A 22,712-nucleotide genomic window follows, 5' to 3' on the forward strand; every position below is an offset into this window, starting at 1 on the left:
TAGTTTATATATATATATATATATATATATATATATATATATATATATATATATATATATATATATATATATATATATATAAATTTAAAGTTATATTACCTTTATTTTTATGATCTTATTGTTTATAAAAGATCAGTAAAAGTTTATTTGTTATATTAGATTTATAGCTTCATGTTTACGGCATGTTTACCCTCTCACTTCTCCTTTTTCACATTTGATGTTTGTCTCCATTTCTCGCTCCCTCCTTCTCTTCCGCCACATCTGTTTTCACCTCCTCTGTCAGTCTTTGCTTATCCGTCTTTAAGAGTGCTTCACGGTTTGCTTTCTGATGCTTCAAGATGAACACGACGACCCAAAACATTACTACAGGTAAAAAGACAAAAAAAAAAAACACTTACATTTAGTACAGTGCTGAATTTTTATGAAGACTAACTGTTTAAGAGTTGTTTGTAGAGATAATTCGTACATATTAATTAATAGATAGTGCCTTTTGGGGGTTAATAATTAATAATCACTCTTAAATTTTTTAAAACAAAAAAGTAATAATGTCAAATTTACTTCTAAATTGTTGTGTTTTTGGTGCGTATTGGGTAGTTTTGCAGTATAAGAAACACTTCAGAAAAAAAAAAACTACACTAGTAAAGGTTAGTTTTTGGGAAGTGTGTTATGGTAGAAAGGAAATGTGTGGCAGCTGCTAAGAAACAAAAAGACACCTTGTCCCTTGGGATCGCATGTGAAAAGAAACAGAGTAAGACTGAAAGTGTGAGGGGGGTCTCAGAAATCAAGCAAATCTATAAGTTTACAGTGCTTTTGAACAGAAAGTTTTGTCTAGCGAGTGAAAAAATGTATCATTTTCAGTTTAATGATCATTTCAATGATAATACAGAAGAATATAATAGGCTGCGTTTTGAGTTTAACACTGTAAAATGTCATTTATTGCAGTTATTTTACGTAACAACTTGAAGCAATATCTTGTGATAAAATGTTTTGAGTGTACACGGCAACAGTATTTATGTAGGCTGTAGTGGTTAAACAGTGGTCATCTGGTCAATCATTCATTCAGAAATGAAGAAAACAACTCTTTTTATGAGTGGATAATTGAATCATTCAAATCACGAATAACTGGATTATCAAATTGTTCCCAACGCAGCTTAATTCAGAAACAAAACATGTTAATTGAACATAGACTGTTCACAACTGTTGTATAAACTTGCTATTCGATTGATAGCCATTGCTTATATATTGTTTATATTATTAAATTGAGTTACGTGAATTAAGCTATAAGCTAAATCTGCCAGTAGGTGGCTGTAAACGTTAAATTAATAAATCAAATGTTCAATTGATTCCTTCAAATGGATGATTCATTCAGAAATTAAGTAAATAGGTGTGTTCGACTACATGCATCGCTGTGCAGATCTTAAAGTGGTGCACGTCAGTTAGAAATTTTGTCCGGATTGACGCTGCGCCGACGCCACTTGACTGTCACATGTGGCATCAAAGTACCGCGACAGCACTTCGAGATCAAATGGCAGACTCAGCCAGTGCAGCATCTGAAGAGCGACTGCTGGAGCTGCGATGACAACACGGATATTACATGACAACAACCACCTGTGTTTCGGGTTTATTATTGGACAAATTCCGTCTCACAAATTTCAAAAAAACAATTCATTTTTCATACCATCTCTATCTTGTACACATCGTGCTTATTAAAAGACTACAAATATTTTATTGCAGCATCATCTTTTGTTCAATAATTTGTTTATGAAGACTAGACTGTTTGCACAGGTTTATTCAACCTTTTTATACAGAGTATTTACTTTATTCAGCACCATAAATGGTTCAAATTATATATTTTAGTAATCAACCTATTTATTAACTCAAATAAGTCTTACAAACTTGTAATAAAATAATTATCATTATTGATCTTAAAAGATTTCTTGATGAATTAGTTTTAAAAAATGTTATTAAATATAAAACTATGTGATTCTAAAATATTTTATTTCCTGTCAAGCAGTTTTTGCAGAAATGTTGTGACATTTATTTCTACTTAAAGTGTAACTTAGCTCATTTATTTTGCTCTTAAAGCTATTAAAGTGCTTTTTTAAAAATGCTTTTATTATCCAAAATAACCCCATTCGTGAATATTTATTTCCTTATTATGTGCCCTCTCGTTTTCCTCTATATTTCTCATGCGTTTGTTATATAGGCTACTTAAATTTAATTTATAATTGCCTTATTGTTTAATAATGAACTATAGTTCGTAAAGATTGTATTCTGTTTTATTTGTACTGCAAATCTTTTGCTGTTATAAATAAACAAATGGTGATGACGCCGTGTGATTCGGTCATGACTGCAGCAACTTTGACCCCTGTATTGTCCGACCTGACGGCTCCGTTTTCAACTCCGCCCCCGCCTGCGCTTAACCTTAAGTCGTGCTTCATATCGAACGCACCTAATGACTCTTTTTATAAGTAGATAATTGAATGATTCAGATCAATGAATCATCAATTTATTCAAAACACGGCTTCATTCAGAAGCAAAACACCTCTATATTGAACAGAGACACAACACTTCTACTATTTATTTACTGAACTGTTGTATAAACTTATTTGATTGATCGCTTTTAATTATGTATTGTTTATATTATAAAATGGAGTTGTGTGAATTAAGCTATAAATTAGATCTGCCAGTAGGTGGCAGTAACTGTCTAATGAATGAGTCAAATGTTCAATTGATTTGTTCAAATGGATGATTCGTTCAGAAATGAAGTAAATGACTCTTTTTATGAGAAGATAATTGAATGATTTAAATCACAGATCACTTAATTATTGATTTGTTCAAAACACACTTCATTCAGAAGCAAAACTACTCTTTATTGAATGAAGAGTTAGCACTTCTACTATTTAACTGTTGCATAAACTTATTTGACTGATAGCTACTACTTATGTATTGTTTGTATTATTAAACTGAGTCATGTGAATTAAGCTATAAGCTAAATCTGCCAGTAGGTGGCTGTAAATGTCTAATGAATGATTCAAATGTTCAATTAATTCATTCAAATGGATGATTCATTCAGAAATGTAGAAAATGACTCTTTATAAATAGATTATTGAATGATTCAAATCAACAAATCATCAATTCGTTCAAAACGCAGCTTCATTCAGAAGCAAACACCTCTTTATTAAACGAAGACACAAATATTCAACTATTTATTTACAAAACTGTTGTTTAAACTAGTTATTTGACTGATAGGAATTACTTATTTGCATAGTTTTTTGCTTTAAATAATAGGCTATGAACTAAATTAACCAGTAGGGGGCTGTAAATGCCTAATGAATGAGTCAAATATTCAACTGATTCAGTCAAATGGCTGATTCATTCAGAAATGAAGCAAACGACTAATTTTACTTCACTGATAGCTATTGCTTATATATTATATTATAAAGTTATGACATAAAAAATACTATAAATAATTTAACCATTTGCATGGTGTTTTATTATGTGACATATAAAATCGAACTGAATATTAATATCTAAAGAATGATGATTAAAACTTGCCCACAGGTGTGTTCCACAGCAAACCTGATCTCAAACCAGTCAAAACCAATTCAAATAACACAGGTATGCTTTGTGTGTGGCATAACATCATCATAAATCAGACGCTGGATCAGTTTTTCATTTGTGTGTGTTGTGTTTACAGCATCTCGGCCGGATTGGTTACTCTACTCTGTTCCTGTATCAGCTTTTGTGATTGGGATTGTCCTGTTCACAACCATCTGCAAAACACAGCGGCAGAGAAATGGCAATCGTCAACACACAGGCAAAGTTTTAGTTTTTTTTCAACGAAACTTAAATTATTAAGTAAAAAATTGTACAGTACAAAGAACAGAATTAGAGCTGAAATAAAGTTAAATATCAATCTTAAAACTTAAATCCATTAAAATATATTACAGTACATTTCAACACATATACATGTACATACATTTGCAATTTAGTACAATACTTTTCAGACCATATCAGTCACAATGAAATCTAAATGAACAAAATGTTATTTTTAAAAGTTATATATATATATATATATATATATATATATATATATATATATATATATATATATATATAGAAGTGGGCATAGATATTTTTTTATCTAGATTAATCTCACTGTAATCTTGGAATTAATCTAGATTAAAATGGCTCAATTGAATTCTGCCGAAGGCATTCATAACACAGCATGTGTGCTACCCAAATAATAAGTCTTTGAGAATGGGTTTCTCTAGCCAGGTGGCGCATTAGACCAGGGGCTCATCTCCTGTTTCCAAAAATGCATCACAACCTGCTTGAGAAACTATTCTACTATGATAATTGCTGATGAAAATAAATAATGTTCAAAAAGATGTACTTGTGTGTACTAACAGTTTATTCAGTTAAACATCAATTTTGAACTGTAGGCCTACATATGCTCAAAACAGTGATTTTTGATTACTGTAAACCGACTAAAGTCATAACTGAACTAAACAGAAATGGAATTAAGATGTGGAGTATGCAGATATTAGTGCCATTATTAAAGTAAACACCGCAATCAAACTATTATTACAGTCATGTAGGAGTTTTCACCATATTTTCCGACAAGATTCGCACAATCGGCTGTCAGTAAAGGACCACTGGCACACACACACACATCGTGAAATGCAGTTTTTTTTTCTTTCTATTTAGCGTACGTTATCAAATACCATAACACTCTCACCAGTTACACCTTATTTGTGTCTAATACCCCAGTTTGTCATGGGGGCATGAATGAAATATTCATGAGTGAAACTGGCGAACTGCAGTTAAAGTCACCCAAAATTACAGGAAACTCTTACATGAAAGCACTTCACGTAAACACCTTAATTATATTATTGTCTATTATGGCAAATAACCAGGGCTTTACATTAACACCCGCCAACCCGCCAAATGCGGGTAGATTTCAGCTCTGGCGGGTTAGACAGACACCTCCACTAGCCACTTTGGCTGGTTGGAAATCATTTTTAAATTGTAGTTTTCTTTTAGTGAAGTTTCACAAACTAAATTCGAGAGGAGCATGTGATATGATTGACTGCAGCAGGCCACCAATCTACATTCATTAGTTAGCCAATCAGATTAATCCAAACTCACTATAAGTAGCCTAGCTAGAACTACTCCCTTATCTTCGTTTTCCAAAGACACCCCCCATCTCCTCCTTTACCACAGGGAGCTCTCGAGAACCACCTGATCTCGTACTCCCCTCACAGCCTCTATAGACCAGGCGGGAGCCCTGTGCTCAACTATCTCCGAGCTCAGGGTCCTTAATTTTGAGCCCTGAAAAGTCATGTAAAATAAAAACTGATTGCATTGCGACAGCCCATTTGCTCATGCACACTGAGCAAGCTAATACACAATACACACAAGAAGTTAAATGAATGAGAAGGCATGTGGACATAACACAATATCTAAATATCTAAAGTCATTTTAGCCAAATTTATGCATTTAAAATATACTTTCCCAATAAGTAAAGTGTGGCTAGTGAAAATGGCCAGTGGCTAGTAACGATGGAAATCTACTAGCCACAGTGGCTGGTGATCAAAAAAAGTTAATGTCAAGCCCTGCAAATAACTACATCACTAATGTCCATGTAAGCATAGTCAGTAGTGTCTTTAAAGTAAGTGAAAGACCCAGAGGGGCATCCTGCTGATTTGATTCACTTTTTTGTCAGGCGTCTCAGTGGTTTGACTTTCATTCACCCTCATTCATTTTAAAAAGCACCTGCTCCGTTTTATGTGTATATGTTTTACTCGAACGCATAAACTTTGCAGGCGCCTGATACTAGTTATATGTGGAGCTAACGTTAATTAGATTTACTCCAGTGAACTGCATCCATGTTAGCATGTTAAGTTTGATGAGGTAATTTCACAGTTTGAGTACACAAAGGTTCCGAAACTTGTCCGAAATTCGGCCAGGTATACATCCGCTCTAAAATATCAAGGTGAAAGTCATCACAACTTGCGTAGAACAGACACAGCTCTCAACCCAACTTTAAGAATAGATTAACGGCGATATATTTATCGTGCGATAAGAGTCTCGTGTTAACGCAGCACGTTAACGCCGATAACGTCCCACCACTAATATATATGTACCAACTGTCTGACCAACTGACCCACCATAAACAATTCCAGGATATGTTTTTACGCAGCAGATGCCCTTCCGGCTGCAACCCAGTACTGGGAAACATCCATTTTTAAACAAAATCAAAAAAAATTTTTAACTAAAAAGTTAAAAAAAAAAAAATGTTAAAATATTTTATTAAAAATATGTTTTAAATATTTTAAATAATAATATTTTATAATACTATATACAAAAAAATACTCTAATTTACATTTATATATTAAATTAACACCATCTGAAGACATACATACACAAATATAAGCAAATAATTAACATAAAAGCTTCTTGTTTAATTATTCATTACTGAACAATTCTTGCTCTAATTCTTTTATAATATTATTACATTCTTTTTTTATAAATGTAATTTTTTTATTTGCAGCCACTGCAAAGAAGAGGCCACAAACAAATGGAAACGCGGTCACTGTTAACAACTTTGGGTGATGCATTTGCCTTTTGGCAAACTTATTTTTCTTTTTATTCACACTTCTTTATTGCTTTAAATGTTTTATACTTGGCATATATGTCTGGCAAAGCTGACACTATTAGCAAAAATAACTTAATTAATCCTAAAAAAAAAAAAATCTGACATTTTTTAGGTAAAGAAAAAAAACAACAACATATAACATGTAATACTACAACAAATAACAATTATAATAATACACATACAGTAACAATATCATAACATAACATTTTGGTAAAAAAAAAAAAAAAAGTTTATCAAAAAAAAAAGTGTCATACTTGGTCCAAACACAAGTTTACCTGAAAGCTAACTTTAAAGCCTAAATTTCCACCTTAAATTTGAAGCATTTTGTTTAGAATTTTGGTTTGGAGATAAAGTTTTTGAAAATATATATTCAAAATGCATTTCAGTGCATTCAAAGTTTATTAAAGTTAAAGTTGGAAATGTAGTTTTAGACTCTTTGCTCTTGATGTTTTGAAAGGTCATAAAGAGATTATAATTCCTACAGCAAAAATCCAATTTAGTACTATAATAGGTCCTGAAAATAAAATAAAACTCTTATTGATCTAAATAGTACAATCATTTAATGGAAAGGAATGCCATGCAACAGTATTTCATCTTCCATTTCATATAAAAAAGGTTTGTTTTTAATAGGTTTCTTCACATTTTTATCAAGACTTTCCTTACCAAATCTCTTCATTTTTCTGCTTCTCACCTTTGACCGCCTGTCATTGATTTGTTTACTTTTGTTCATGTTTCAATCAATTACTGGAAACATGCAATAGACACAAATGCATTCATTCATTTTCCTTTAGCTTAGTCACTTATTTATTAGGGGTCGCCACAGCGGAATGAACCGCCAATTATTTCAGGATATGTTTTACGCAGTGGATGCCTTTCCAGCTGCAACCCAGTACTGGGAAACACCCATACATTATTACATTCAATTTAAATAAAGCGGACTGTGGGGGAAACTGGAGCACCCGGAGGAAACCCACCCAAACACAGGGAGAACATGCAAACTGCACACAGAATTGCCAACTGGCCCAGCCGGGACTCGAGCCAGAGACATTCTTGCTGTGAGGCGACATCGCTAACCTCATGCCGCTCTAACACAAATGCAAATAAAACAAATGTTTACAACAAAACTCACCCCATAACAGCTCCAAAATAACTGCAGGTGTTGCTTGCCTCAGTTAAGGAAAGTGTTCATGACTTCCCCATAAGAAAGAGACGAGCAAAGACTTCTCTTACCAAATCTCCATTTTCTGCTTTTTATCTTTAACCGTCTGTCATGGATTTGTTTATTTATTAGTTTTTCATGCTTCAATCAATGACTGGCTGTTTATTTGTGTGCTGGAAATATACAAATAAAAGAAATGTGTATTAAAATGTCTGTTTTGTGTTTTTGTACAGCAGCAGCACTCAGAGATACATGGAGAAACCTCAAAACAACAAGAAGGGTAAAATATAGCTATTTTAAAAATGTTTTTGTATATAAAAAGGTGATCACTACACCACATTACACTATTAAACATATCTGTTTATAAACAGTTTCTGTATGTGACTCACAAGTGTTTTGAGTTTATTTACAGCTGTGAATTGCATTATGAGGTCTTGATCTCTGCTCTGTCGACTTTTAATGTTGGAAATTCAACTCTACAGTTTAACAAAGTGACTTTAATTGAATTTTAGTAATAATATATTGTATAAGAAGTAATATAAAGAGAAATAACTAAGTAAAATTACTGAAAATGTACTGGAAGTTACTTGTATTGCAAGGTTTTTGTACCATCACACCAACCCGGGTGATATATCATATTAGAAATGTTCATTTGTCAAATTGACAAATCAAGATCCCATAATGCCATTCAAATGCATAAATAAATATTAAAAATAAAAAAAAACAAATTACAAAATATGAAAGACTGCTTATTTACTGATATTTTTAACACTCAAGACGCAGTCAATATGTATTGCTTGTTCGGACAGATGAGACTCAGTCCTATGAGAATGTGGAGGCAGCAATCTACAACAACCAGGACAAGATCACATTTTATGTTTCTCCAGATGAAGGTATGGTTTGTCCTGTCTGACAGTGATTTTCTGAGTGCTTTTTTTTATTGGTGTATTTAATGGGTGTTGCTTATAGATTATCTGAACCCAGATGCAACTGGAGAAGAGGAAATGATGAGGACAGAGGAACAACTAAACACCCTGCAGCTGCCCAGCAATCTGACCGACACCGGTGAAGACGGACACTTTATTTTTACACATACTGTACATTAGGACTGCACGATATTAACAAATCTGATGTTGCACTTACACTCAAAAAATGTTTGGTGTTGATTCAAACTACACTATATAAAAATATCTGTAATTTTTATGGTTTGTTTCCGGGCAGCTGGGGTGCCGAAAAAAAAAGTAAAATAACGGCCGTTAAATTACATAAATATACTGTAAAATAGCGGATATTAAATTACAGAAATAAATAAAGTTTTTTGGTAAACTTCTGTAATTTAATATTCTTTATTTTATGGTAAATTTTTGTAATTTAATATGTGTTATTCTATGGTAAATTTCTGTAATTTAATATGCTTTATTTTATGGTAAATTTCTGTAATTTAATATGCGTTATTTTATGGTAAATTTCTGTAATTTAATATGCGTTATTCTATAGTAAATTTCTGTAATTTAATATCCGTTATTTTATGGTAAATTTCTGTGATTTAATATCCTTTATTTTACGGTAAATTTCTGTAATTTAAAATCCGTTATTTTATGGTAAATTTCTGTAATTTAATATCCGTTATTTTATTGTACATTTCTGTAATTTAATATGCGTTATTTTATGGTAAATGTCTGTAATTTAATATCCGTTATTTTATTGTAAATTTCTGTAATTTAATATCCGTTATTTTATTGTACATTTCTGTAATTTAATATGCGTTATTTTATGGTAAATGTCTGTAATTTTATATCCATTATTTTATTGTACATTTCTGTAATTTAATATGCGTTATTTTATGGTAAATGTCTGTAATTTTATATCCATTATTTTATGGTAAAATTCTGTAATTTAATATCCGTTATTTTATGGTAAACTTCTGTAATTTAATATCCGTTATTTTATGGTAAATGTCTGTAATTTAATATCCGTTATTTTATGGTAAAATTCTGTAATTTAATATCCGTTATTTTATGATAAATTTCTGTAATTTAATATCCATTATTTTATGGTAAATTTCTGTAATTTAATATCCGTTATTTTATGGTAAAATTCTGTAATTTAATATCCGTTATTTTATGGTAAACTTCTGTAATTTAATATCCGTTATTTTATGGTAAATGTCTTTAATTTAATATCCGTTATTTTACTTTTTTTCGGCTCCCAGCTGCTGGAAATAAAGTGTATAATTGTGGATTTTTTTTTTTTTTACAGTGTACTTGTTTAAAATGAGCTAAAACAAAACAATTCCTGAGTTTTTTGGCGATAACTTAATTGTTTTACGCTCAATCACTTAAATTTGTAAAAGCTACTAAGTTAACTCAATTCCTAAATGTTATCCCCAACACACATCCTTTGTGTGAAACAGTGTGTAAAAATGCTGGGTTCCACACAATTCATTCACGTTGGCCCAACACAAATTGATTAAGCTAACGTAAAAAAGGTGGACTGAACACAAAACAATCAAGTTGTGCCTAAAATTTTGTTTCGTTAGCAGAATTATTAGCCCTCCTGCATTATTAACCCCCTGTATACTTTGAAAGCAAATCACACCTAAGAGAGATGACTTTAATGCTTTTTAAAAAAAACAATTCCAAGTTTAAATGTTAGAATGTTCAAATTGAATAGGGCATAGGGGGATAACTGGGAATAGAACACAGCCAGGAACTATGTTTCTAACTACAGCTTCAGAGGTGTAGTTACAAGTGCACAAGTTTGCGACGCAGTTTGCGAATGTTCGTTGGAATGACGGATTTGAGAAACGTCAAATCAATGAACTATGTTTGTAACAACGGAACTTGCGGCCTTAGTTGGCTAACAATGGTTTTCAGAAACACAACCCTGATCGAGGTATTATTTAGACTATGCAACAACAAAATTTGCCTAATATATTTCCCTGTTCGTTTGACAAAGTTTGTACAGGCTCTTGGTGTAGTGGATGTGAATAGGGGAAGGTTGTATCTCAGTTGGATTTGTGGTCTGATGTGTTTGATCTCTTTTCTCTACAGATGGAGAGTCATATGAGAATATGGAGGGATGCGTGTATGCTCAACCCCGCAAACGAACACAACGAATTCAAAACACCACTGAAGATGAAGGTGAGAGACCACACACACATATAGCTGAATGTGTGCTATAAACCTAAAATTCTGTTCATATTGCAATAATCAGAGTTCCACTTCCCACGGATCAATTTTTAAAATATCATGGAATTTTAAAATGTCTAATACAGATATCGAATCTTTGAATGTCAGGGAAATTTATATTTCTTTGTTTAAGTCAAGGGATACCAGGATTTATTTTATTTTTTATTTTAGTTAGTATTTTTATCGTGTTGTTTTTGTTACATTTTTGTTTATTTTGTCATTTAAAACTGTATTTTTCATTTATCAAAATGTCATTTTTCGAATACATTTTTTTGGTCATATTGTTGTATTTAAACTTTTTTTTAATTGTTTTCTATATGTTACATAAGTGGCTGCTGACAGAATTTACAATATAGCAAATTAGGTGTCACACATTTTGTATTTTTGTCTTTGCAGCCAGCATCTAGTCACACATTGGAAGTCTTTGAGACTTGAGCACTGTAAAAAAGGCTGGGTTCCACACAATCAGTTTGTGTTGGGACCAAATGAAGAAATTAAGTTAACTTATTCGTTTTTATAACATTTAAGTTTGAACAAAAAACAATTAAGTTGTGCCAAAAAAAAAAAAACTCAGGAATTGTGATGTTTCAGCTCATTTTAAATTAGTAGTTTGAACCAACAGCAAACAACATTTTTTAAGTGTAAGACAATTTAACTTCCAGTCTAGGGGCTCTATTTTAACTATCTAGGCACAAAGTCTAAAGCAAATGGCGAAAAAGCATTATAGATTCATGTCTGAATCCACTTTTGCTATTTTAATGATGGAAAATATGCACTGCCCCCCGGCAAAGGTCTAACAGGGTTGTGCTTATTCTCTCAATGAGTTATGGGTGTGTTTTGAGCATATTGTGCATTAAACTAATCAGAGTCTCCTCTCCTATTCCCTTTAACAGTCAGTTGGGTCGTGGCATGTTGCATTTGCTATTTACATCGCGGATTTTGTTAGTGGAAAAACTGAACACTTCACTAGCGAGAAAACAGTTAAACAGACCATCTGCAGCGAGGATAAAGAACGAGCCTCCTCTATTTGGCCTCTTTACTTTCTCTTTACCTTACTTTTACTCTTTACTCCTTTACTTCAGTGGATAAGGAAACGGTGTTGTACGCATTCCACTGAAGACATCCATTACCCTACATATTCAATTTAGTTTTTAAAACTTTTTCTAAATTCGGTTCCAGCAAAAGAATATATGAACAATAATAACCGAGTAAAGTCAAAAAGCACACACGTCCTGTTCTTATGCTCCTTATGGTGATGCATACGTCTCCAAAACCTGACAGGTGGACAAATCTAAACCTGTTTTTATTAGTGCAAATATAAATATACGTATAATAAATAATACTGCTAATAATAATATCATACTAAAGTAAATTGTCATAAATACTGTCCCCCGACATGAAGAAGGCAGAGGTTTTTATATTTATGTAGAAAATTATAATTTTGTAACATTTCAATCCTTCTTTCAATCCTTCAATCTTGTTTTCATATGTAAAGATATTTGTGTATTGTTGTACATTCTGTGTGTATTAAGCAATGTGTATGTGTTTGAACCTGCATAGGTGCATAACATAACTAACGCATTCAGCGCTGCACTTTAGAGCAGCTTTTAGTTGGTCAATGTTGCAGTTTTTTTTCAGTTCTTTAAAATAGCAACACACCAACAATGCGCCTTAACACACCTCCTTTTTAGACCAGCACACCCATGAGTTCACAAACTGGCGCAAATAGGATTTGCCATTTAAACAACGTGGTGTAAAACTTGAAAATTAGGGTCGCGCTGGTCTAGAAATAGTAACAAATCGTGCCAAATACGTCTTGCACCTTATTGCGCCAGGTGTATGATAGATTTGTTTCAGGATTTAGTATTGTGTCCTAAACAGATACAATGTTAAAACATGTGATTAAAGATATATTTTTCTTTTCTATAGTTTGCTCATATATACAGCTGAAGTCAGAATTATTAGCCCCCCTTTGAATTTATTATTATTATTTTTTTATATTTCTCAAATGATGTTTTGCAGGGCAGGGAAATTTTCACAGTATGTCTGATAACCTTTTTTCTTCTAGAGAAAGTCTTATTTGTTTTATTTCGGCTAGAATAATAGCAGTTTTACATTTTTTAAACACCATTTTAAGGACAAAATTATTAGCCCCTTTAAGATATTTTTTTCCGATAGTCTACAGAACAAAACATCGTTATACAATAACTTGCCTAACTACCCTAACCTGCCTAGTTAACCTAATTAACCTAGTTAAGCCTTTAAATGTCACTTTAAGCTGTATAGAAGTGTCTTGAAAAATATGTAATAAAATGTTATTTACTGTCATCATGGCAAAAAAGAAATCAGTTATTAAAATTGATTAAAACTATTATGTTTAGAAATGTGTTGAAAAAAAATCTTCTCTCCCTTAAACAGAAATTAGGGCAAAATATTTCAGGGGGACGAATAATTCTGACTTCAACTGTATGTAAATTAATAATTAATCAGTGAAAGTTGAAAAAATGTCTCAATTTGAATAAACTCTGTCATGTTTTCTCTAAACTCTAAAAACTTTTTCCCCCCTTAGACTATATTAATCCAGATGATGATGGAAATCCCATTATGGACCACACTGACACTGGTACGTTGCTTCAATGTGTGTTGTTTAGTTTGTAAACTTGTGTTTTCAATGAAATAAATACTAATCTTGTTCTCTTCAGAGTCGTATGAAATAATGTCTGGGTCAGACTGTATATACAACAATTCAGGCTTCACAGCAGTCCATGATTTAGAGGATGGAGGTGAGTTTGTGATGTCTGTTTATGTGTGATTATGTTTGTAATAATACACACAAGATATCATGTCACTCACTCATATAGACTTAAATTAGGGGAAATACAACAGTCTGTATAGAGTGGAGGAACTATGGTGTCAATAATAAAAACCTGGAAGCGAGTTAGCATTTTAGCACTTCCTGCTTCCGTCGTCTCAGAGTCAATGTCTTTTGTTCAATGGTATTTCAGTTCAATCGCTTAAATATGGTCTGTGGTAAACTCAAACTCATTTTAAATTGACAACAATAGGTAGCCGCTGCACTACAGAGTGTGACTATTCTGTGGATCACGGGTTCTCAACTGGTTTGACCATGGGACCCACATTTTTAAATGGTCATCAAGCCGCGACCCAAATTTTTGGGAACTTTAATACAATTTTAGGAATTATACTTAATTTGCATTTATTTTTTAACATAAACAAATAGTGACAGATACAAGAAATTCACCAAGACTTACCAATAAACAATATTTTATTAAAACGACAAATACTGTTAATAATAAACTGTTAATAAAACATGTTTTCTGGTTTCTAAATGTTGTTTTAATTTAGAAAGTTTCATGCTCTCTTATGAGAGCACCTCACTACATTTGACACTGAGGCTTTAAGTCTTTTTCGTACTTGCGCTTCAACATATTTGTTGCAATAATTAAATTGAATTTCACATGTCAAACAGTACGGTTGTCGCGCACACATTTCAAAATAAAAGTCCGGTATAAGCAAAATAACTTAAAAAAATAAACTTTTGTTGTTTTTTTGACCACACGCGACCCACCAGTTGAGAGACACTGCTGTGGATCACTCTATTTAGTTTGGTCTTCCTTCCTCAACCTTTATGGCTGTTTTTAACTGGATAATTGCTGTAGCTACAAGATACTTTCACGTTTTATTCTACATAATAAAACACACCAGTTAAACCATCCTCATGATTTTTTTACACTGTTAGTTTAAGGTTGCTAACAAGTTGCTAAATTGAACTATAGTCCATTAAAGAGGCATTTAATTTAATTTTTCCTATATTGTAATGTACATCCATGTGTTCAGAAATGAAGAAAAGTCATTTCGAGGGGGCAGAGAAGGTTATGGGGTTTGATTAAAAGATTATGAGGACAAATTATACAGCACTATATATCAGGGGCGCCTGCAGGATTTTATTCCAAGGTATGCACAAATCCAGCACCGCCCGCCTCCTTCCCCCAATCATGTCAAGAAACACGGATGCTTACAGTCAAAGGCTACATTATTTAAGGGCATTCGTTATGACATAATTTTAATATTTCGCTGAAATCTAAATGTAATAAAAGCACATCAGCACCTAGGAAAAATCAGACGCTCAAGACGTACTCTTTAAAATGATGACATGTTAAAAAATTGCAAATATATGACAAAAGATTGTGATACAATAAAATTATTGAAGCATTAATTAAATACTTACTTTCCGCTGACCGAAAATTATCCACCCGCAAAGTAGTAGTGGATGGGCTCAAACAAAAATATAACTAATTTGTATATTTTTCTTGGTAGTATATAGTTTGTCTCTTTGTTTAAATATTTTTCTTTGTCAGTTCTCTTCTAGATAAAATAAAAAAAACGAATGACAAGTGCTTCAAAAGAAATTTGCTATGCTTTAACAATGCCGAATCACGAACTGGATTGTCAAATAAAATAATAATCTAGCCTAAATAAAAGTAAAATGAAATATTCAGTTTTAGAGAAGCCTATATTAAACTGTTTTCCATGTTGCGTCGGTCAGTTACAATTTAATTCATTTAGTCAAATAATTTGAATTAGCAGGACAGGCGTTTACAAATTCGCATATAGCATATTTTGGCAACAGCACTGAATATCTTCGCACATCACCTCAGTGGAACAAACTCGGTTGAAAGGTGAGAAAACTCAGAAACTCGTTGTGAGAATAAAGATGGTTTGCTTATTTATGACACTGTCAGATAAAATAGTTTAAAACACCTTGAATGCTAGCGGTTCCATGCGAGGAGGCTGATCTGATCTGATCTGTCTGATGAAAGAGACAGTTTCCCCGGCTCAGGTGCTGATGAGACTGCGGTCTCGACTAGGTGTGGTGGATCAGTATTTGTCTCATTAGTTTTAGGCCTTTTGGGAAATGTCTCAATTAAGTTTATCTGTTTTAAAGAGCGTTTACTGATTTTGAACCTTGTTTTAAACAATAGCTATCTGAATTGTAATTTTTAGGTGCGGAAAAACCACCGGCAAAACTAAAGCCAATAGATTTCTTTACCCATCTCTAGGCCCACACGGAATCTGCGCGCGCAGAATTCCACAGATTTTTCGCCGATTTTCCGCAGATTTCCGCAGATTTCTGCAGATTTTTAGCCTATCATTAATTCTGTTTATTTACTTCAGTAAATGTGTAAATCTGGATTTATTCAGTTTTTATTCAGTAATTTATTACTTTTTATTTAATATATTAAGGTGTAAGTAATGATACTCCGCTGGATACTCCCAAAATTTTTCCACAGAAATCCACAGATTTTTACCAAAATTCTACGCAGAAATAGCAAAAAATGTCCACAGATTCCGTCTGGCCCTGCCCATCTCCCACCATGCAAGTACATACACACTTTAAAACACACAAACGCACACCTTTATTTGTTGTCATTCTTTCTTACTTTGTCAATATATCATAGTATATACCGTTTAATAATGAATTTAAATTATGTAATAAACGGCTGCAGGTACCACTGCTATATATACAGAGAAAAATCAGAGGAGTACATTTTAAATTTTGACCTTCCAATTTTTCATGTGTCTTAGTTCACAATGTAACTATCAGCCACAATATTGTGACCATGCCCCTCTTACTGTTAGTTTGCTATGAGAGAATGAAAGCCCCGCCCTCTCCTCAATATTCCGTGTCAGTTGAAAGTGCATCAACATACTGAAATAAAAGTCTCTGCTGGGTCATGCAGACTGTAATGAGCATTTAGCAGACAACAAAACCGAAGCTCGTTTAGCATTTTGAGTTTTGTAAACAAAAACAACGGTCCCAACGTATTTCCTGTTTTACATTTTTAGTTTCTACAGCTTCCGAGAATCAAAGCCACGTATTGATAAATAGCTGTTTTAACATTAAGTTATGATTGAATTGCCTCTTGAATTGACTTAAAATGCTCATTTCAGATTCATATGAAGTGATGGACGAAGTCCCGATCTAGAAAGAGATGGATGGATGAGGAGAACAGAGGGAATGAGAGACATGTGGAGAAACAGACAACTGGAAAACTGAAAGAGTCGGACAAAACCAACCTGAATTCTAAATGAACTATTTAGACATACAAATCTTATATTCCACAATTCATCACTGCATTTTTTTTGTAGTTTCATTTGTTTTGTACAGACCATAATGTTTCATTTAAAAAAAAATGTTTCATAAGTAAAGATAAGTTAGGATTTAAGGTTTTAAATTTTCTAAAGGGAAATTATAATTTTTACTATTTGCAAATATTAATATTTCAAAACACACTCACATTCACTCCTGATTTGGCACTCTTGTTTTGTAGTGATTTGCTGTTAGTTTCTATTGTACTTTATTAGCTCCGCCCTTATCTTGCTCAGCTTGTTTCTACTAATGCAGGTGTGTCCAACCTCAGTCCTGGAGGGCTGGTGTCCTGCTGAGTTTAGCTCCAACTTGCTTCACTGCACATGCAATGACGTTTTTAATATATCTAGTAAGAGCTTGATTAGGTCAGGTGTCTATGATTAGGGTTGGAGCTAAACTCTCCAGGACACTGGCCATCTAGGACCGAGTTTGGACACCCCGGTACTAATGTATTTTAAGTTGTAGTTTTTTTGTGTGACGTTCATGCTTTTCCTCACTTCTCTTTTGTTTCCTTTAGTTTCTTCTGGTCTGGATTGTTAATAAAATCCATAACCTTTTGGATCTGCCTCATTTCTGATAAAATTCAGCTAGGGATAACATGTATCCTACTTTTTTCAATTATATTATATTATTTCTATTACAATCTTAATCCTTAAAACATAAAAAATTAACAACGGTTCTTACATTGTTATATTTGCATTTTAAAAACGAATAACATAGGCTTAAATCGTATTGTTCCCAGTGGCGCCCCCAGAAAATTTTCTTAGGGGTGGCCAAGTAAGGCCACAACAAATCTTGGGGTGGCACACAAAAAATTATGAATTGTGTATATATTGTGAATAAGGAGTAATGTTTTATTTTTGTTTTTGGTATAATAAATAATGAAGTTTTAATGAATTCCAATAATTACTCTTGAAATATTGTAATTTATTCCGCAAGTACAAGTGCAAACCAAATAAAAATCAATATTTAGTCTAAAACCTCTTTCAGGTAAGTTATTTCTTGTACAACATACAATATATGCCATGTCCAACATTAATGAATTATGAATAATGAATATGATTAATGAATGAATTAATAAACCAAACAAAACCCAACAAAATTTTGAAAAGCAGATTTCAAAATGCATCTAGTTATTTATTTTGGATTTGTGGTTTTCAATCAGATGAAACACAACTTTCTCATTTCAAAAATAATAATTTCTTAATAAAAAGTGTGCAATCTCAGTGAATCAGCTTCGTCAGTGGCGCTGATCAATCCACAATAATTTAGTGGCTGCATTTTATTTATTCATTTATTTATTAATATCAGCAACTATCATATTGGGGTGGCCACAGGGGTGGCCAGAGTTTACACAAGGGTGGCCGTGGCCACCCCTGGCCACCCCTTGGGGGCGCCCCTGATTGTTCCATGGTCCTTCACAAAGTTATAAACAAGTTTAACAATTTTTCCTCTTTGTAGCACAATGTTTGACTGAATTTCTATCAATTATATCATGTTAAATATTCTAGTCCTCGCAATAAAACAGCAGCAGAGAGCGAGAAAGCAAGAGAAATTGTTTGCATGTGAATGACACAGGCATATCTAATAGCTCATAGTAACATGCGTTAGCTACCTCTTTGCAAAACATTGTTGCAGCATGTGTTTGCGGGTCTTCAAGACTACAAACATTCAAAAATTAAGGCTCTGGCAGTTGTTACTACTGTTCGAGAGGCTCATTTATTCTGAACAGTGATCAAAACAGACTGGAACCACCTATTAAAGGCGCCATATACTGCATTGGTTCAATAAAGTTCAAACTTTACAATAAACACGATTATTTAACAAAGAAATTCAGTTAAACATACCTTTTATGCCTCTTTGGGGTGGAGCTGGATAAATGTATAATCTGTAAATCCTGCATTTCTCATCCTGACGCGATTTTGAACGTCTCATGCAGTCGTTGCCTAGAAACGCATAGTAAACAATCTGCGGATATCGTTTTCAAAATAAAAGTCTCACATACATAGTATGTTGAATATAAATTTAGGGTCCCCGAGAAATTAAAACTAATCATATGATTTTGTTAGCTCACATTGCTAGTTTTGTGGTGAATAATTTGTATGTGTATGTCATTAAGAAAAAAAAAAGATTTGCCCTTGTAATCTTTAATGAGCTCTAGCTAGAGTTTTGCCAACAATAAACTTCTGGTGAAAGCTTAATGTGACTATTTTCAATTTCACAACACAATTTACAGCATTGATGTTGTATGTGATTACAATACATTCAGTTAAACAGACTTAAGCATACATTTAGTTGTTCAAGCGTAAAATGAGATGAAAGACTGTTGTAACCATTAGCGCCGTCAGTAGCAACAGGCTAGTGCAGAATTTCATTTGAAAATACTGGGGAAAAATAAACTCTTCTAAAGACATGGAAATGGAAATGGAATTTAATGCAGTGCTTCTTGTCCGATCTAAGATCCACTTCATATTGTATATCTAACCGGCAGTAAAGCTGATTTTTAAAGAAATCAGATCTTAAACGTGAAAATTTTGTAATGGAAAGAAGGTGGCTAAAGCTGCTCCAACTGTAAGTTTTGACAACAAACAGAAATGGTGAGCGAGAGGAGTCTGTAAGGTTGTAAAAGCACTTCTAAAACCCTTTTCCCGATCTTTCTGAATGAAATGCCTACTTTACTACGTCCATTCAGCCCGCAATAGAAAAAATAAGCCACATCCACTGTTTGCCCATTTAAAATTCTTTTTCTCTAGGAGTCATAATTATGAAAAACAAAATTATGATCGCAGCTTCCAGTTCACGGGGACTTTAAATATGACTAAGGGAGGAAAATGATTATCATCGTCCCACTAGGAGCACACATTCAAATTAACCCTCATGTCGTGTTCACATCCCGCTAATTACTTTAGTGTTCCCAGTCAAAAATGACCAGTTTGTTTTCAACATTCTTTAGCTGTGAACAATGTCTCAAAGTAGTGTGTAACATTAATTTATAGAATTAGACATAAAATAACTGCAGTGAAACACAAATAAGCACCTTCTGAATGATTAATCAACCAGTAAAGCACAAACAAAACTATATTATTTCCTGTGTACTTAAATTTTCATTCAGTCCTTCAGTTGGATTATATTAGAGTACTAATATAGAGGACTGAGGGTGTGAATAGTAAGTATGGACACAGAACAAGCACTAGTAATATTTTGGTCATTTTTGAGTGAGATGCTAATGATCTAATCCAATAAAACCCTGCTAAAAAATCCAGCTTAAACCAGCCTAGGCTGGTTGACTGGTTTTAGCTGGTCGACCAGGCTGGTTTTAGAGGGGTTTTGGCCATTTCCAGGCTGGTTTCCAGCCATTTCCAGCCTGGTCTTAGCTGGTCAGGCTGGAAAATGACCAGCTAAATCCAGCTAAAACCAGCTTGACCAGCCTGGTTTAAGCTGGACATAGCTGGTTTTGGCTGGGCTCCCAGCCTGGCTAGGCTGGTCAAGCTGGTTTTAGCTGGTCATCTCCCAGCCTAACCAGCTAAGACCAGGCTGGAAATGGCTGGAAACCAGCCTGGAAGTGGCCAAAACCCCTCTAAAACCAGCCTGGTTGACCAGCTAAAACCAGCCAACCAGCCTAGGCTGGTTTAAGCTGGATTTTTCAGCAGGGAATAATCGATGATAAGCAAGATAGGCTGAATAGAGATTGGCCGAAAGAAAGAAAACTAGTACGAATTAGCCTCTAAATTGACAAAATGTAAAATAGTTGTTTCCTTGTAAGATCGGCACAAGCTTGTAAAGAGATGTGTACCTGCAAAAGACATTGTTCAGTCTGAAATGTTTCAGTTCAGTTTTCTGTCTGATGGATGACTGGTCTGGATACCCATTCATTTCCTATGGCGGTCACTTTTGACCGGGAACACCACAGGTGTAACACGGTTGATCTAAACACTCAAAATTCAAAGAAAGAGGTAATTATTACTATTATATGTTAAAGTGCAGAAGGTGGAGGATATCCTAAGGCCTTAAAGCAATCAGATGTAAAACACAATATTTATGAGTGTTTTAAGTTGTAAATCGGTCAGATTTGACCCGAAAATGACAGGGATGCTAATGATCCAAAACCAGCATTTTAGTCTGTTTTGGCTAGTGATGACGTGGCTGCTCGTCTGGTCTCGATAACGCAAAAGGCACACCAACAGTACATGGTTCCTGAAGGTATACCAACAGTACACATTTGCAACCTCTTCCTAATCAAACACACCTAAATCAACTAAACATAAGAAGAGACTCCAATACCTGTAATGAATGGGTCAGATAAGGGTGACATCCAGAATACGTACTGTTATTGTGCCTCCTGGAACAGGGTTGAGAAACACTGGCCTAAAGTACATGTAAATGATGAGTACGCACCCTGTGGGTCACGCAACAGTCTGCTTTGTGTTCTGATTGGCCTTTTGTCCACTGTGGGTTCTACACTTATGGATATTACATGAGTGTGACGCTCACGATATGCTCATTTCTACATATGGCTCTCTTAATATTTGACTATGCCTAGTAGGTGTACACAGATCGTATTCATCCGCTTGTTAAGTAGTGATGTGTTGGTGACGTATGGAATACTGCTTCCGGGTCCAAGCCGCCACTCATTTGAGATGAGAAATTATTCCTTTATGATCACTTTTCATTCATACCACACATTAAAGTTAATTTAATTCAATTCAATTTTATTTGTATAGCGCTTTTACAATGTCGATTGTGTCAAAGCAGCTTCACATAAATGGTCATAGTAACTGGATCAGGGTAGTTTAGTTTTTAGTGTTTAAGTTCAGTTCAGTTTAGCTCAGTTCAGTGTGGTTTAATTCATTACAGAGTCCAAACACTGAAGAGCAAATTCATCGATGTGTAGCTCTACCGATCCTGAACCATGCAAGCCAGTGGCGACAGCGGAGAGGGAAAAAAAACTTCACCGATAGGAGAGTGAGAAAAAAAAAAAACCTTGAGAGAAACCACTCAGTTTAGCACGACCATTTTAATTTCTCCGCTGGCCAAAAGTCTTGTGCATTTATAATTTTATATGAAGTCATAGTGTACACAACAATCTCTGAGCTTGCTGCATAACAAATACCAAAATATTAACAATTAATAAAAAAATAAATCACTTTCTGGACAATGCATATTAGTCATGGACATATATATATATATATATATATATATATATATATATATATATATATATGATTTTGTAAACGTTTATTATTACCATTTCATGAGTCTCCGCATACAGTTGAATAGAGCGCTTGGACCCGGAAGCTGCTTTGCGTGACGTCACACTTTACAAGCGGATAGAGCATCTTTAAGTGAAGTTTATTTATAAACAAATTTCGAGAGGATCACTTGCTTATGATTGTTCACAGCTGTTCCAACTTTAGCTAATGACTAATTATCCTATCAGATGTTCCTAAACCCACTATAAATAACCAGACTTTTCTCATCTTGATTAGCGCTGTTGCCTCACAGCAAGAATGCCCCTGGTTTAATTCC

At 33.7% G+C, this 22,712-nt stretch overlaps 2 protein-coding genes across 5 annotated transcripts in view; one reads left to right on the plus strand and one right to left on the minus strand.

Annotated features, from left to right (window-relative positions):
* The window catches only part of amdhd2 (amidohydrolase domain containing 2), a 52,151-nt gene extending 33,004 nt beyond the window's left edge, over positions 1–19,147 (minus strand). Inside the window, exons 1-3 of one of the 3 annotated variants that reach the window (XM_073938082.1) lie at positions 19,034–19,147; positions 3,699–3,776; positions 191–363 (exon numbers count right to left, since the gene is read on the minus strand). The gene's annotated coding sequence lies outside the window, so the exon portion shown is untranslated. Of the gene's footprint in view, positions 1–190; positions 364–3,558; positions 3,777–19,033 lie in introns of all 3 variants that reach the window. The other 2 variants (XM_073938075.1, XM_073938059.1) reach the window with 2 other exon arrangements.
* LOC108182805 (uncharacterized) lies at positions 244–17,742 on the plus strand. Of its 2 annotated transcripts, none has more exons than XM_073944191.1 (11): positions 244–369; positions 3,565–3,621; positions 3,701–3,820; positions 6,560–6,617; positions 8,057–8,103; positions 8,633–8,716; positions 8,793–8,888; positions 10,877–10,966; positions 13,584–13,637; positions 13,717–13,797; positions 16,988–17,742. In XM_073944191.1, the coding sequence occupies exons 1-11, from the start codon at positions 339–341 to the stop codon at positions 17,020–17,022; spliced, it is 753 nt and encodes a 250-aa protein (XP_073800292.1). In that variant the 5' UTR covers positions 244–338; the 3' UTR covers positions 17,023–17,742. The 2 variants fall into 2 exon arrangements, with proteins under 2 accessions (XP_073800292.1, XP_073800293.1); XM_073944192.1 differs by having other exon boundaries at positions 248–369; positions 8,060–8,103.
* Positions 19,148–22,712: the final 3,565 nt, after the last annotated feature.

The sequence above is a fragment of the Danio rerio genome, chromosome 3, assembly GCF_049306965.1.
Source record: "Danio rerio strain Tuebingen ecotype United States chromosome 3, GRCz12tu, whole genome shotgun sequence".
In the NCBI taxonomy this organism is placed as follows: Eukaryota; Metazoa; Chordata; class Actinopteri; order Cypriniformes; family Danionidae; genus Danio; species Danio rerio.